Genomic DNA, 16929 nt, shown 5'->3' with positions numbered 1-16929 from the left:
TTTACAGTTTGTTCCTCCTGTGAACATATTGTCTTTAGTTACAGAATCAGGCCCTGGGCTCTGCACTTTCCTAGCTAACAAGAAAAGTGATTTTATAGATGATGACTGCAACAATACACCAGAGGTATAGAACTTTGTAGATTCGAGAGTAAAAGTCTGTGCATGCAAAAGGTGAAGAAATACAAGGGCAGTCTTTTTTTTTACCTTTATGAATCCCCGCATATGCGCTCTCCTCTATTGCATGACTCAGTCATCAGAAAAACCGATATATTTATTTATTATTCTCCACCTGGTCTTTGTCTGTAACATCCTGGGAGACTTCAAGGCCAGCCTTTTGTGTTCCTATACAAAAGCAACTTGCTATACGGTATACATCACCGTGACGACTATTGATGGTAATAAGCATAAACTTTTGACAGTAAAAACAACATAATTTTCTGTGGAACACAGCTTAAGAGTTTTTTTCCTGCGTCTATTCTTTGTTCAGCTCTGCTGCATTGAATCGAAGACACGCATTAATCAAATTGTATTTTATTTACTTTCAATCACCATTTACAGCTTTCTGCAGGCACAGGGTGGACACATAACATTAAGTTGTGCTATATTTTAGAGTAATCGTGTTCATATTAAAAACCACCTCAATGAAGCTCTCGTTCATGCGTTTCAGAGATGAAATGCATGAAACTAAATCACACATCATCTTTGTACACTCCTAAATATTAGGAAATATTGGTGAAAATCATCCTAGCCATTGTAATCCTTCAACTAAATCTCGCTTTATTTTTTAAGTTTACACACCTACTAATTAAAACAGCTGCTTCTTAATGATTGAAGCACGACCAGCTCTCATTTTTCAACTTTGCAACTTTTTTTTGTTGCACACCTGTGCATTTTTAAAGATGGAACAAATCAGACTACAGAAAAAAAATCAGCGCAACACCAGCAGGGAGAAGCTGATGCTGGATATATACAGTACAGTAATGCACTGGGATAAACAAAGCAAATGAACCAACTGTACTGTGAATACAGGCAGAAACATTCTGAAATTACAATTAGAACTAGATTCTGGTGGATTTTACTTTCGATTTCCGCATTATTTTTTGATCCAAACGAGGCCGTTCATTTCACTGATCTAATAAGTTCGACCTTAAGTTTGAGTTTTGTAATAACCTTCACGTAGTCAATGTCAATCCAGTTGCGGTTCATTAAAAGAACAGTCGTCTTTTCAGCCAAGGTCATCAGACTGTGTTTAAAAAAAGGTCTCTCTGCAGAGTGGACAGGTGGACTTGTTGCTGGAAGTGAACCATTTGTACTATAGCAAGAAGAGGAAAAAAAATATTGTTACTAATAGACAGGCTGCAGTTCATGGTCAGTGATCTCTATAAAGACTGATAAAAGATAAATGAATATTTATAAAATATATTAATATCTCACCAAACACGCAGAGTGGAACTTCTTTTTGCATGTGCGGCAAGCCTTCTTCGGCAAAGAGTAGTTGGATCCGTGGATGACGGAGAAGCAGATCATGCAGTCCTCTATTCCCTCAAAACGCTTATCCACATTGTTCTTCCACAGAGCCAGACCCTCCATTATACTGCCATTCTAAAAGAGCACATATAATTACATTTTCTCAGTGGTTTTGTATTCTTTTTCTTAGCTGTTATCTGAAAAGAAAGTATCTGCACAGCCCTGTAGTGCCAGCACTGGCCTTTCTACTCAACAAACTTTACTTTACCAGGATATAATACAAACAACAAGGGTTGAAAAACAGTCACCCAACTTATTACAGCAGCTTCTTGCATATATACTTTTTGTTTGTTTCTTTTTGTGTACCTGATGTGTTAGGTAGGTGCTCAGCTGTAGCATCCAGTTCCTCCACTGCTGCACGGCAACACCCACACGCCTCCCACTCTCCACAGCGATAGAACCCAAAGGGTAATTCTGTGGAAGCTGAATCACCAACTCAATGAAGATATCATCCACAGAATAGGTGGCAATCACCTCCCGTGCAGCTGAGCGGGCCTTGACCTGGGGCACAAAGAAAAGAAAGAAAGAAAAAAAAACACATTTTCACCGTTTTCACTGGGGGTCTTTCAGTTAAACAATCAGCCACCTGCTATATAATTAAATGCCAGGATCCTACTTAATGAACTGAATGCATTATTGTCAAGTGAGGGTTCATTAAATTAGATTTAACAGAAACTATTGTTTGTGCATCATTATACTGCAAATGTGAGGCAGGTGTAGCACTGCAGGATTTATTCATCTTCAGTGTTTATTACTACAAAAACCTTTTACCAGAGGCTAAGAAGAAGGCATCTGCAGATTTCGACAAGATCGCGTAAGTAACTGCAAACGGTTCAGTGCAGAGAAGATAAGGAATTTCACATAGTAAAAGAAAAGCAAAAAAAAGCCCAGAGGCCAGCTCAGAAAAGTTAAACATCTGGACTGTAAACTGCAGAAATGCCATCGTTTACTACGCCTCTTCCCAAAGTAGGGTTGCGACCCAAGGGAGCTGCTGGTTATTGTTTCATTATTTTTTTGTATTTTTCTGAAAATGCCAGAGAACAATCTAAAAGAAAGTTATTATGTGTGAATACATTTTCCTATTTAAAATGTAAGACGAGTTGGCTATTTCAGCTACACTAGAGTGTTCAGCTCATATACTCGGTTCCAGGCTGTGTGGCTGAGTTTCATTGATTCTGATTTCTATGATTCCACTTCATGTTAACTTTGTGATGTTAAAAAATTAAAAACATGAGAAACAGTGTGTCAACAGCGGCTTCATAAAAGCCATTCAAAATGAAGAGAAGCGGTCTCGGTGTGTTTTAGGCAGTGAGGATGTGAATAATGAAAGCTTAAAAATGAACAAAGTAGACAGAGAAAGTCATTCTCCAAAGTGGAGGAAACACTCATCGTATGCTATTATTGCATTTTAAATGACACAATTTATAAAAAGCTGAAATGGCATATTAGAATTATATTAGAATTCTGCAATAGTTTTTTAATACCAATTAATTGCAAAAGGTTTAAGATTGTAACTAGAATAAAAAAAAAAGAAATCTGTACCAACAAGACAACAGATTTGGTGCTCGAACTAACTTGGAAATTTTAAGCTCTTTAACTAAGTAATAACTAAGTACACTTACAGTCATGCTGTCAAACATTTGAGTGCTGGTGTGGACAGATGAGATCTCCTGGGCTGAGAGAACAGGACTGATGTATTTAATCGTGAACTTCTCCACAGCTGCGCTCACTCTCTTCTCCTGGCTATTCCACCACAGTCGAACCATGGCAGGCAGGTCTTGCACTGTGCTGTAGTACACACTGCAAGCCAGGTGAGGGAGCTCCCACTCAACACTGTCACACTCTACAGGGAAGAAGAACAGGAGGCGATATTTAAATCTGATGTTTAAGTACAAAAAAAGGCTACATATGCGCTCAAGAGAAATGTTGAGAACTCCTTGGAAACACCACATTTATAGGCCGAGGTTACGATAGGGATGAGGAAAGTGAGAAATCGATACACAAACTGGCTTTGGTGATACAATACCAGTGTAAACAGAGAGCAAGCCGCAAAGGCAAAGGTGCTGATTTACCCTGGTGATGGCCAGAGGGGCCGATGGCGCGATATGGCAGCCTCGCCTCTGTCAGTCTGCCCCAGGGCAGCTGTGGCTACAACCGTAGCTTGTCTCCACCAGTGTGTGAATGTGAGAGTGAATGAATAGTGGCATTGTAAAGTGCTTTGGGTGCCTTGAAAAGCGCTATATAAATCCAATCCATTATTATTATTATTATTATTATTATTACCCGTTATGAACAACCCTAACCCTTGTTTTTCAATGGCCGCTGAATTAACCGATGGGAGATACTGTTGAAACAACGGTTTACTGACAGTCACTGGTGAACACATTCACTTGTGAACCAGCGCGGAAATCTTGGTAATCTAATGGGTTAAACTTTCTCTCGTAACTGTAGGTGTGTATATGTTGCTTACTGTCAACAGCCAGATTCAGGCTCTCTGTGAAGAAGGTTTTAGTCTCCCTCGCCTCTGCCTCCTGGCCTGGATAGGCCGGGTTCTCGGGCATCAGTTTGAAGACGTGGAGAAGGAGTTTGTTAAGGGAGCAGCTTCTCTTGAGGTACTGGGCATAATTGGCACGCAGCTGCAGAAATTATTAAGACAAGTTAATATTTTGAAAAATACCCTCATCAAATCTCATTCTCACCACAGAACTAATATGGCTTGCTCATATTCTGTCATACAATTAAATTTAAAATTCCATCTTGTGACTCACATGCGATGGTGAGGATTTAAAAAAAGTGAGAAGCAGCTTCCAGGACAGCAAGTATCCTAGTATGCAGGAGTACTCCACGCTGAGAGGCTGGACCACTGCAAACTCTCCCACCTGAATGCCTGACAGGATGTTATCACACAGCTCTTCACAGGTTGACAGGATGGCCATCAGAGATGCTGGAGGAGACCTGAACACAAGATCTAACTGTAAGAATCGCTTAAAAAAAATTACCTATAACAAAACCTGACAATATTTTGTATATGACAAAACAAAGAAAGTGGAAAAGAAACCATTGCATCTGTGCAACAAGACGATCCCAAATGACTTACAGGCATGGCTCATCTCTGTCGTCGTCAGATTTATTGTTGTCGCCTTCTCCATCACACTCGGGCAGCTGAGGCATGACCCTGCATTGACAAGAAGAAAGTACATTCATTTTTTATACCTTACCGTATACGTGAGGGGACTATGTGCAAATGCCTGCAGGCGCTCAAGTTTTCAGGACAAATATAACACTGTACATTCAAAATCCTCACTTTTCCAATATGTGGTAGACGGCGATCTGAAGAGGTCTGGCCTTAAACAGGAGCAGAGGACAGAAAGTGTTGAGGAGTGTTTGAAGAGGCTCTGGCAGGTTCGTCTTCTGGTCCGCTATGAAGCGCGGTGGCAGCGAGTTTTGGGTTAGCTGCTGCACAGGTACAAGCGTCAGTGCAACACCGACTGACTGCAGTACTGCCAAAGGGAACACGGGGTCATCTGGTTCAGCAAAGGCCTCTGAATAACATAACAAAAAGAATGATTAGAGTACTACATACAGGACTACATAATGTTTTAACATGTACATCATCTTCCTAAACCATATAATAGAGAGATACATTTTTGGGGGGTATTAAAAAAGACAATTACTTACACTCATTATGCACTTGTGCATATGTAAATAACCGACATTAAATATCATACATGCTATAATACTGCATCCACAGATATATTAAATGGTATACAGAAGCTAAAACATCTGTCTTCTTCTTCAACCGATCCACTTTATTTGATTTGGCACAGATTTTGCCTCTTCAGATGAAACCCTCTGAGGGACTCGTGTCTGCTCCAGGTCTCAAACCAGGGATCTTTCACACATTAGGCAAACTGTTAACAACTACACCATGAAGCCACTGAGGAGATTAAAAAGCCTCTGGAGATTCATATTGCACATTGTCTGCCACATGTTTTTACTTTAAACTTCACACATGACAAGTAGGGTTCCACTCTTTGCATTGCTATTGATTTAAAAAGTTTGGTGGTTTGCAGTGAGACTAGTTATGACATATCTGCATTTCACCTTTACTTTGAAAAAATTAATTTTCAAATAAAAGTGCTTGTGGGACAGAAAGAAACAGAGATTTGTTCTAAATTTAATTCTGAGAGTGAAGTATAATGGTTTGAAAAAGTGTTTGCCCACTTCCTGATATCCTATTTTTTGTACGTTTGTCCCAGTTAAACACTTCAGTTCATCAAACAAATTTAATATTAGACAAAGACAACACGAGTAAACACACAATGCAGTTTCTAAGTAAAGGTGTTTATTATTGGTGGGGTTGATTACTGCAACACCTGTTCTCAATCAAGAAATCACTTAAATGGGACCTACCTGACAAAGTGGAGCACACCAAAAGATCCTCAAAAGCTAGACATCATGTGAGACAGCAGTGAGAGCCATTATAATGGCAAAAACATGGACAGCGGTGAACTTTCTCAGGGGTGGCTGGCCGACCACAATTACCCAAAGAGCATAGCGACGACTCGTCCAAAAGGTCACAAAAGACCCCAGAACAACATCCAAAGAACTGCAGGCCTCACTCGCCTCAGTTAAGGTGAGTGTTCATGACTCCACCATAAGACAGAGACTGGGAAAGAATGGCCTGGCACGGCAGAGTTCCAAGACAAAACCTACTGCTGGGCAAAAGATTTACCAGAAAACATCTTGATGATTCCCAAGACTTTTGGGAAAATACTGACGAGACAAAAGTTGAAGTTTCTGGAAGGTGTGTGTCCCATTACATCTGGCATAAAAATAACACAGCATTTCAGAAAAGGACATCACACCAACAGTAAAAAATGGTGGTGGTAGTGTGATGGTCTGGGGCTGTTTTGCTGCCTGAGGACCTGAAAGACTTTCTGTGGTAAATGGAACCATCAATTCTGCTGTCTACCAAAACATCCTGAAGGAGAACATCCAGCCATCTGTTTGTGACCTCAAGCTAAAGCGCACTTGGTTCTTATAACAGGACTATGATCCAAAACACACCAGCAAGTCCACCTCAGAATGGCTTAAGAAAAACAAAATAAAGACTTTGGAGCGGCCTAGACAAAATCAACGACCTTAAAAAGGCAGTTCATGCTCGAAAACCCTCCAATGTTTCTGAATTACAACAATTCTGCAAAGACGAGTGGGTCAAAATTCCTCCACAGCGCTGTAAAAGACTCGTTGCCAGTTATCACAAAAGCTTGATTACAGTTGTTGCTGCTAAGGGTGGCCCAACCAGTTATTAGGTTTAATCAGATCATTTATTCACAAAGGGCCATGTAAGTTTGGATTTGTTTCCCCTTAACAATAAATACCTTAATTTAGAAACTGCACTTTGTGTTTACTTGTGTTATCTTTGTCTAATAGTTAACCTCCTGAACTCTTCCACGGCATGCAATTTTAATTTCTATTTGATATTTGGGCATATTGGGGCCCGATAAATGTAAAAACAAAGAATTACCAGATTTTTTTTTTAACCTTTTGTTTTTATGAAAAATCAGAGCCACATGAGGATATTTGTTTAAAATTTTGATAGAACAGTAGCAGTATAATGTCCTCGTAAGTGGATATCAGGCCCTTGAAGAGCAAATTTGAGTATTTTGGTCTAAATAACCCAAAATGTGATGTCCACATATGTGGAAGCCAGGTCCTAGGAGGTTAAATGTGTTTGATAATCTCATTTAAATGTGACATACATATAAAAGAAGAGGAACTCAGGAAGAGGGTCAAACATTTTCACACCACTCTCTGCTCTTGCTGATAATGTTTGTCCACTTTCAACTTTAGAGGCGTGACTGAGGTATCAACTTTCTTCCACAATTTCCGACTGAATCTCTGGATCAAAAATGTACTATTCAGTTACACAGAGGATATGTGCTATCTGATATTTAGCAAAATTGGAAAAAAACCATCATATCCACACATACCTGTGATACTGACAGGCAGCGGTAACAGCAGGTTGTAGATTCCCTCTACAAAGAAATCTGTCCATTCGCCAGCCAGTTCTGGTGGCAGCTTGTCTGCTATATTGGACGAAGATAATGTTGTGAAGAACTCATTCAGCTTCACTATCAATCCAGCGTTCTCGCACACAAACAGCTGCACCCATGGGTTCCATAGACTTCCAACATTCTCACTGGCAGTCTGAGATTGAAGCAAGCAAATAAAGTCGAAGACTGTGAGAAATAAACATTCTGGGAGTAGCAGAGTATCACAACAAAGACTAACAATTTAAATACAGTGACAACAAAAAAAACAGCCGTTTTCACAGATAAACTCAAAACAATGTTTGGGACTCTGCAGTGCGAAGACAGCTGGAGGATAATCCGTTTAATGCCTGATCATGCCGATTTGGACGTTTCTGTGTTCATGACGCTCAGCGGGCTAAAGTTTAGAACGATTTTTGACTGCGGTGTATATGTGGAAAAGGCTCATCTATGAGATACATCTCACCTCCAACCATGCCAACATAGAGCACAGCAGGAAGTCCCACTGGCTTCCCCCTAGAATTGCTGGACAGCGAGTCACCAGCCAGGACAGGAACCGCATGATCTCCACACTAAGGTTCAACTGCTCTGATGTTGCTTTGGACAGGTCACTAAAACATGTGAAATAGAAAAAGCAGTCAAAACCAGTAGAAAATACACCAGTGAGTCACACAATTTAACCAATTGTAACCGTTTTTAACTTTATTGAAGAATATACCATTCTTTAAAAGAATTGACCAAATCTGGTATAAAGTATAGCTAATTTAATCTTACCTTATCTTATAGTAGGACTTGTTTTCCTGCATATTTTTATTTACAGATGCCAGTGGTGCAAGGGGTATGTGTCAAATTAACATTCACGTGAATCATCTCGTTTAGTAGGTACAAGTCACATTTTACCAAGAACCCCCTATAAGACTTTAGCATTTTGGAACTGCTCATTTGCTTCTTACTTTATCCCGTGACCCCTGGAATACCATAACCAATGTTATCGAGATGTTATAACCAATGTTATAAACTTCAGCTGTCGAGGGTTTTGATATTGTGCCTAATCAGTGTACACAAACTTTGTGTTTCGAGAGATTAATAAACAGCTTATGCAGTTACATTACCAGCTAACGAGGAACCAGTCCTCCCTGCTGTTCCTCCATTCCATCACAGTGGCCAGGATAGCCTGCACAACCTTGTCCTCTACTTGTGTGCTGGCATTCAGACAGCACAGCAGCACTGCCAGACACCCATACACATCTGAGACACACAGGCACAATTATTATTCACTTCTTCAAGCACAAAATAAGCATGTGTGCATTTGTAAAAATTTGTGTGTATATTCATATGTGTGTTCTTACTTTCATCCTCCTGCCAGTTGACTAATCCAGCAGTAGCCAAAGCTACAAGACTCTCCCTGTCTTCATTGCTCATACTGGGGCAGAGTACCTGGAGTGTGTTCAGTTTGCTTTGAGACACTGGGAACAAACTGGTCAAACACAGAAAATTATGAATATGCAACACAGCTACAAAAGCAGCCACATGACACCTCTGAGTGTGAAACCGTGAATTTATTTTAACTGATCAATTGCTGACCTGTTTGCACTACCATAAAGCTTCCTCACTGCTGCGCCTTCCAAGCTGTTGCTGTGGATGTAGTTTTCTAGAGTCAGAGACCACAGACCTCCCTCTGTCACTGACCTAAATGGCAACAAGACAATTTAAAAAAATAAATCAATCAATCACTGAATGGTGTTTTAAATTACTGCCCAGAAAGTGAGATGTGAATCAAAGACAGAGCAAAAAACATAAATGAGATATTTCCAGTAGAGCTGAAAACTCAATAAATCAGCTTCTGTTTATACAGAATTTTACGACACAGGTTGGTCTTGCCAAGCGCTAAATAAATCTGTTCTTTGTCAGGAATTAGTGAGTAAATATCACCTCGTGTAGAGAGTCTCCAGCAGGGTTTTCATTGGAACCTGTCCATTAAGCCCTTCTGAGAGGCCCCAGTCAGTCAGCATGTTGTGATATGTCGACACCATCGTAGGGCTGTAGTTTAACTCCTTACACCACTGCAGAGCATAAAGTAGTTCTGAAACTAATGAACAAAAGGGCACCAAAACATGGATTAAACATTATAGTATGTCAGATAAAAAATACATCATGTAGTCTCGGAATAAAAACAAAAAAAAACTGTAGCTCATGTTCTGTTCAATTTACCTGTGTATGTAAGGTTTTGTTGAAGTGAAGGACTTTCTGCCTCACTCTGGCCACCATGTGTGAATGCAGCAGTGTGTGCCACCTTCCCTAAAAGAGCACAGGCACACAGGTGGGCTGGCAGCTTGTTCAACTCCCTGAACTTCCACATGTCCATGGAGGGTTTTTCACAAACATCTCGCGAACGGCTAGACAGTAAAGGGCTTTTGATCCACTGAAGACACAGAGAATAGGAGTAGAACTGTGGATTAGTATCAAATATTTAATTGCAAGCTTTAATTTTAAAAAATTCTTCTGTTTAAAATATTTGCCCATTGTTTGCCAGCGCCCAAATGATCCCTTTAGTAAAATTGATGCGCATTAGGGTTACCGACCTGAGGAGGTAAGGCCTGCCTGATTCTTGTCCACTCTGTCTGGCTGGGCATCAGGAGGGTAAATAACTGGATGATGATGGAGGACGCCTGATCACAGACAGAGATGATCGACTCCACCACGCTTTGTACGGCCAAAACTAGAACCTGTATGCTGTAACAAAATAACAGCCGGAAATCTTAATTACAACAAGACAGGAAAAGATTCTTCAAGTATGCATCACATGCAATAAACAGGTCAGAATTAGTTCAATTACAAACCAATTTATTTTTTAAAGAAGCATTTCCTTACCCTTTCATATCCAGTGGTGTGGCAAGCAGCTGCTTCGTCACCCAAACAGCTGCACTGTGCAGGAAGCCTCCTTCTTTGACCTCATATTCAAAGTGTTGGACCAATGACTGGACCCCAGCCACGCACACTTTCCTCATTTTATGTAAAAGTGAGTCTATCAAAACAATATCACAACAAATGAGTTTTGCTTTGTTTGTTTTTAAATCATACCTGTCAAGTATGCATGAGGCTTGTGCACTGTGCAAATACCCACCAGATAAGTGAGTGTGCGCCTGATCTTGAGCAGTGAGCTGGAAGACGGTGAGCAAGAGCTCCTCAGCGGAGACAAGAAGAAGGCAGTCTTGTACAGAAGAGAAGAACGTGGAAGCCACATCACAAATGAAGGAGATGAGTGGCTCCATGTTGCCTTTATCTGATAGGCTTTTGGTCTCAGACAGAGTGGCGTGGAGTTTCTCCAAGATTTTCTCCATGTACACCTCTCCGATCAGAGACTCTGCATATGTAAAACAGACAGAACACGTGATTTTTGAGTAAAACAAGTCTTCTTTTTTTTTTGTAAAAATGTTTGATTTTGTGTTCACCATTGTTGTGATGCTGAGAGAGGACCAGGCTGATAAGCGTCCAACTGTGGCCGCTTGTAGAAGAGATGGAGTCGCAAGAGCTGCTCCCCACCTTGCAGAGCTCCTCAGTCAATCCCAGGAGTTGCTCACCCAGAACCGAACCTTTTAGCCAATCACTGCAGCTCTTCAGAGTCTCCGGATCTGTACATGCCTGACAGGAAAGATAGCAGAGCAGCACAGACAGTTCCAGCATCATAAATTTGATATATATGTAGGGAACAAGCTCAAGAAAAGAAAAAAGAAATGAATGAGTGAGTAGCACATACCCTCTGAATAATCTGCAGGATAATTCCCCATGACAGACCCATCTAGAAACCAGAGTGAAGAGTGAAAATATTAGAACAGGAAAAAGGTTTGAGATGAATCTCCAGCAAATGTGGGGATCCTGATGATAGTGAAGACTCGACATCAAGTTTCACATCTGCATCTCACCGTGGTGATATGGTTGAGGATACGGTTGATCTCTTGCCCACTGCAGCAGTGAAGCGAGCTGAAGACCATCTCCACCAGGTGCTCGGTGTCTGTGCGCCCCTTTTCAGCCAGCCACACCACCACCCGCTCCAACAGGAACTGCACTGCTGGATTTTTCATAATCCCCTCATCCCTCTGCTTCTCGTCTTTTGTCATTTTGTCATCCAATTCAACCAATGTCTAAGAAAAGCACAGTTAGGATGAAAAAAATGAAACCTTCAATGAGCTATAAGAGCTGGTAAGGATGAAATAATTTTCACTATTGAATCCAAAGGGTCATACAAGGGTTCTTTCGCATTTAAGACTTCATTAAAATTACAGATAATTAACGTTACCGTCGGCAGTTTTGCAAATCATGACACCTATTTGTAAAAACAATGTTTTCACAGATTTTGCAATTAAGAAGACAAATTCATTGGGTGTAAAAAAAAAAATGAAGATTAGCAGAACGCAACCACTAAAAATCAAAGGAAGGAATAAATGATTGGCATTAAAATACAATTCTCTGCAATTAAAATTAAAAATTAAAAAACAAATGACTTACGCTGAAAACTCTGGGGGTGTGGAAAGACCGCATAAGATGGGAGAGGAAAACAAGATGTCTCTCTGAGTTTTTCTCATTCACATGCACCAGGCACAGCTGTGCCAGCTGGCACACTACATCTTCAAAATGCTGCGTCTGTAGGGACCCAAATGCTTTCTCATTCACAAGCTCTGACACCGCCTGCGCAAGCTTCTCAGCGCCATCCTCCTCAACTCCAGTTTTCTCATTTTCTTCTGGTTTAGAAAAACACAACCTGACAGATTTCTTCTTCTGTGTTTGCTTTTTGTTTACCCTCTCAGGATAACGCATCACCTGGAGAAACACGGGAGAGAATAGATTTGTTTTGGTGCCACTTTATCTGTTACCTAAAGACCTTTTTTCCTTTTCTTTTTTTGACATAAATTGCTCTGACAGTCATATTGATCTCCTGCATCCTCAGTGCCAAAATTGCCATTTCTGTGGAGAATACATTTGAGCAAGAGACTTTTCAAAAGTAAGCTTACATGTAGCAAGATGGCTATCCCTTCCAAAGCCTGTGGATCTGCCTCCTCGTTGTCAACATAACTCACACAGAGAAGACCAAGTTCCTCCCAGAAGTCTGTCAGAAGTCTTTGAAAGACATCTTTGCTGTCACTGGCTTCACCTTCCCTTTGTAAACCTACCCTCTTCTCCCAGGAAATGAGCATTTCAGTGACCGAAAGGAAGAGAGGACCATTCTGAAGGGAAGGATTTCTTAGAGCATTTTCAAGTAGGGGTAAAAGCTACAAAAAGACAAAAGCAAATGTAAGAAAGATGCCAACCTCGCTAGATTTACCATTATAGGAAAAGCATGCATGACTGAGTGACTCCACCTGCTGTGAATTCAGCATGGTCCTTATTTTCCCCTGGTCTTCCACGTCCTCTGCATTTTGTAACACGCAGTATCTCAAGCACTCAACAAAAGATGTCACTATCGCCGCACTTTCTGATGGGCTCGTTACTGCACGCTCACTAGAAAGACTGACACAATCACACAATTGAGGTTATATAGTGCAAAAGGTTATTAAGTTACATGAAGAGTAATAAGAATATTATTCATCAAATGACTTGCTAAAGAATTCAAGTAATACATTTACCTTCTGTGTGTATTAATTTGACCTGTACAATTTTCTCATTCAACATAATACATGCATACATTTTAAAAGACAGATAGAAATATACAGATAAACTAATTACCCTTGTGCAAATGTAGTGAAGAACATGGTGAAGAAGTCCATCTTTGGATCAGTGACCTCTGGGGGCAGTTTACTAAGAAGCGGCATCAGATTCGGGTGTAAAGCTTTAGCCATGCCTTTGCCGCCCTCTTTTAACAGAGCCCAAAGTTTGGGCAAGAAGCCTTTCTTGGCATTCACGTGTGTCCAGCAATCCTAAACCACACACAGACAAAACAACAACAAAATAAAACACATCTACTTGTTGTTGCTCAACATAATGTCTTCTTGCACTACTTTTTCACTTCATTTTAATATCAGAAATCCAGCTGTATTATCATTATTGCATGGTCATGTTTTAAACATGAGCTTACATGGATTGTAGACACAACGTGGAGAACAGCCTCCCACACGGGGGGCAGCACTACAGGATCTGTGTCGTCGATACTGAGGAGGACAGCGGGACAGAGACGCGCTGCTTCAGCCTGGACCAGTCCTGGTGTGAACTCACACAGAGCACACACCATCTCAAAAAACGCCCCCCTCACCTGCAGTTGTAATTTTTACAACAGTACATTAGACATGTAATATGTGGTTTCTAGCAGCACAAACAGGTGTGATGCAACTTCTCATAGTTGCTTATTCAGTTCAGATTTAGCCAAAACGTGCAAACAAACAGTAACAGAAATTAATGTCATGGTGCATTTAAAGCTTTCTGTTGGCATGTGACAGCCCAGCAAAAAACACCTTGTTTTGAGGGTTTGTTTTTTGCACACTACAAATACCATTCGAATCAGGCCTAATCAGCTAGTACCTGTGGAGTCTTGTGTTTGCCATATTTCCAAAACTTTCCAGAATTAACAAGATGTGCTAGTCCTGTCTCCAGGGCCGCCCTGTCATCCTGGAGCAGCAGGGAGAGAAGTCTCTTCACCCCCAACAGAGAACTGGTCAGCATGCGCACATATTTGCCTTCCCTCTCCTCCTCTGTCAAACTTCTAGAGAACATGGAAAAATCAGTGTCTCAGCAAAGACAGAATACATTATCATCGTGGCGCACAGTGAGAAGGACAAACAGAGGCGCTACAATGAGATGAAATCTTAGCATACTGGGAATCGCTCAGTGTGTCGGCCGTTTCCTTCAACAAAACATCTTGAAATACCTGCAATGTAAAAACAACAATTGCATGTTAAATTCAGCTAAAGCAAAAAATTCACCACGTCCACAATGATGCCACCGCTTCTACTCACATTAAGGATTTCATCCTTGCAGAAGCTGATAGCTTCAGGCTGTTTTGCGGGTGAGAAAGCAGCCTGGAAGGCCTGGAACGCAGCTGAGGCTGCAGGTGTGTGGGTGTCGCACTGGGACAGAATCCAGTGACCCATCAAGCTTTTCAGAAATGGGGCCAAGCTGCGACGTACTTTTAGCACCAGCTGCTCAAAAGCCTGCTGGGTAGCCTCCCTAATGCGTCGATCGTGATCCTGACAGACATTATGAAGACAAAACTTTTTTTTAATATAGACACACCCTAAGAACAAACAAACACATATTTAAATCTCATATAAAATGTTCTTCTAGTGTAGTTTTAGGCAGCCATTTAGTGAGAAATACTTTTACACATTTTATAATTACACATTGGTAAAAATGGGATAATTGAATTGATTGATATGAAATCTGAATCTTGAGCTGGTTGGAGTGGTTTGTTATGCACTAAATGTCATTTATTTTTCCAGAATAGTTGAAATTAATAGTAACAATAATAACAATAGAAATAATATGAAAACTAATCATGATTTCCCAATAAATGGCCAGCTCACCACTGATATTTTGCAGTAAATCCTTGGCCAGTATGGTAGGATCCCTTTGACAACATCGGCATCCCGTTCCTGACACATGGACCCAAAATCCTGCACAGCCTGAGAAGATTACACATAATCACCAGACAAATTTGGACAAAAAAACAATGTATCTAACAGTCATGTCCACACAGTATTTTATGGTACTGTTTGTAACATATGTGTGGGTATGTGTGCTTTTTTAACTTTTTACATAGCAATCATGTCAAGTCAACTAAAGTCAAAAGTTTATTTCTATAGCACATGTCAAACAATGTCAGCTGTTATACGAAATATACACTATACCCAACAGTCACTAAATCAACAACAAATATGCACTAAAAACAATCAAATTAAACAAAGGAAGTAAGACTGTGCTTGCATTATAAAAAAAGACAGTGTACCCTGCTCAACTAGAACTGAAAGCAAGTGAGAATAGGTAGGTTTTTAATCAGTCTGTTCAGACTGGGCAGCTCTTATGTGAAAAGATAAGTTCTTTCAAAGGTCACAAGCCATGACTGAAAAGCTAAGTAAGATGGCATTAAAACCACTGAGACTATTTAAAACTTAGATCCTGAAAAGTGAATCCTGCTATGGAGAGCAAGCCAGTTTAAGGAGGCTAATACAGGTGTGATGTCATCATGTCATTTCTTTCCTGTTGAGAGTAAGCTGCTACAATTTGTGTTTCAGTTAGATTTCAACAAATGTTAAGTCTTTGTAAGTGACCTCTGTACACAACAAAGTGGAGTTTAACTCAAACAACCAAGACACAATTGAAACAAACTTGCTGCTTTAATTCAAAAGGTTAATCAAAAGTACAGAATTCACTGTTTTAAAAAGGTAACCATGTTTACATACAGATCAACTATTTTCAGAGACGACTCAAATGTAATTGGACAATTGACTGACAAGTAGTTTCCTGGCTGGGTGAGGAAAGTTTCATCAGTATGGAGATTTGGAGTTCACTGTAAGTGTTAAACTTTTATTCGGTGGCTGTTCACTGAAACTCTCAGTGTTTCATATGCTAAACTCCCAGCATATGTTTTGCGTAATATGACTTATTTACAGTAAAATCATGACGGGGTTTGTGTATCTGGCATCAAGCAGAATAACAGTTAAACTTACAGCTGGGGTTTAAACTCACCTTAAGTCTGGTGACAACATCCCTCTTCGACAATTTTCTGAGCACCAGGCGGAAATCTGCATCTACCAGGTTGTCTATGTCTTCCGCGCCGTGGACAGCTGGAACGTAACTCAGCTCCGAGGCGACGGTCGAACCGAAGCCAACAAACGCCGGGATTACGCCACCTTCCCTGGTCAGGACCTCAGCAGCTCGGCCGCTGCTGGACGGCTAGTGGCGGGAAAGAAAAAAAACCGAAGTGTGGTTAGCTACGTCTATCAAACATCACAGCTATGTCACGCGTTGTGATAATCAGAAGTTTACATTAGCTCGTTTTCGGCTTTGTTGTTAGCAATTTTAGCTTTTGTCTTTAACACTCTGCCTTACAGACAGTGGGAGCAACTCACCCGAACATTTCCTTTAGTTCGCTGTTTATTCTTACCCCCCATGGCTATGTATTAATCTTTAAAGTGTATATTTCCTATGATAACTCTGTAGTTACTAAAGCTGACAGCATTTCATTACATAGACCTAACGCCAGTGGTCACGCTCGTGTTCCGGAAGTCTGGACTTCCTGTTTACATCTTTCAAAGTAAAGCGCCCGTGTCAAAGTTTTATAATTCTGCCTTTTGGGGTTTTGGTGATAACTATCGGTACTGGCTTTTCTAACGAAGACTATTATCAGTGCTCGTTGTCA

At 40.6% G+C, this 16929-nt stretch overlaps 1 protein-coding gene across 1 annotated transcript; it reads right to left on the bottom strand.

Annotated features, from left to right (window-relative positions):
- Positions 1–532: 532 nt before the first annotated feature.
- On the bottom strand, positions 533–16786 carry ltn1 (listerin E3 ubiquitin protein ligase 1). The gene is made up of 32 exons (XM_006800052.3): positions 16640–16786; positions 16257–16463; positions 15095–15193; positions 14528–14758; positions 14387–14439; positions 14094–14274; positions 13654–13827; positions 13305–13495; positions 12941–13088; positions 12593–12850; positions 12090–12401; positions 11507–11725; positions 11341–11382; positions 11036–11225; positions 10708–10947; positions 10455–10608; positions 10166–10316; positions 9795–10005; positions 9516–9672; positions 9168–9272; positions 8933–9060; positions 8696–8831; positions 8050–8194; positions 7524–7740; positions 4832–5069; positions 4625–4702; positions 4296–4482; positions 3998–4163; positions 3150–3370; positions 1834–2028; positions 1435–1602; positions 533–1312 (listed from the first exon to the last, which is right to left on the bottom strand). The coding sequence occupies exons 1-32, from the start codon at positions 16679–16681 to the stop codon at positions 1250–1252; spliced, it is 5307 nt and encodes a 1768-aa protein (XP_006800115.2). The 5' UTR covers positions 16682–16786; the 3' UTR covers positions 533–1249.
- Between the last annotated feature and the right edge of the window lie 143 nt (positions 16787–16929).

This window comes from Neolamprologus brichardi, chromosome 10 (assembly GCF_056152115.1).
Source record: "Neolamprologus brichardi isolate AB-2024 chromosome 10, ASM5615211v1, whole genome shotgun sequence".
In the NCBI taxonomy this organism is placed as follows: Eukaryota; Metazoa; Chordata; class Actinopteri; order Cichliformes; family Cichlidae; genus Neolamprologus; species Neolamprologus brichardi.
Note: the sequence above shows the minus strand (reverse complement) of the source record. Positions and strands in the feature narration are given on the sequence as shown.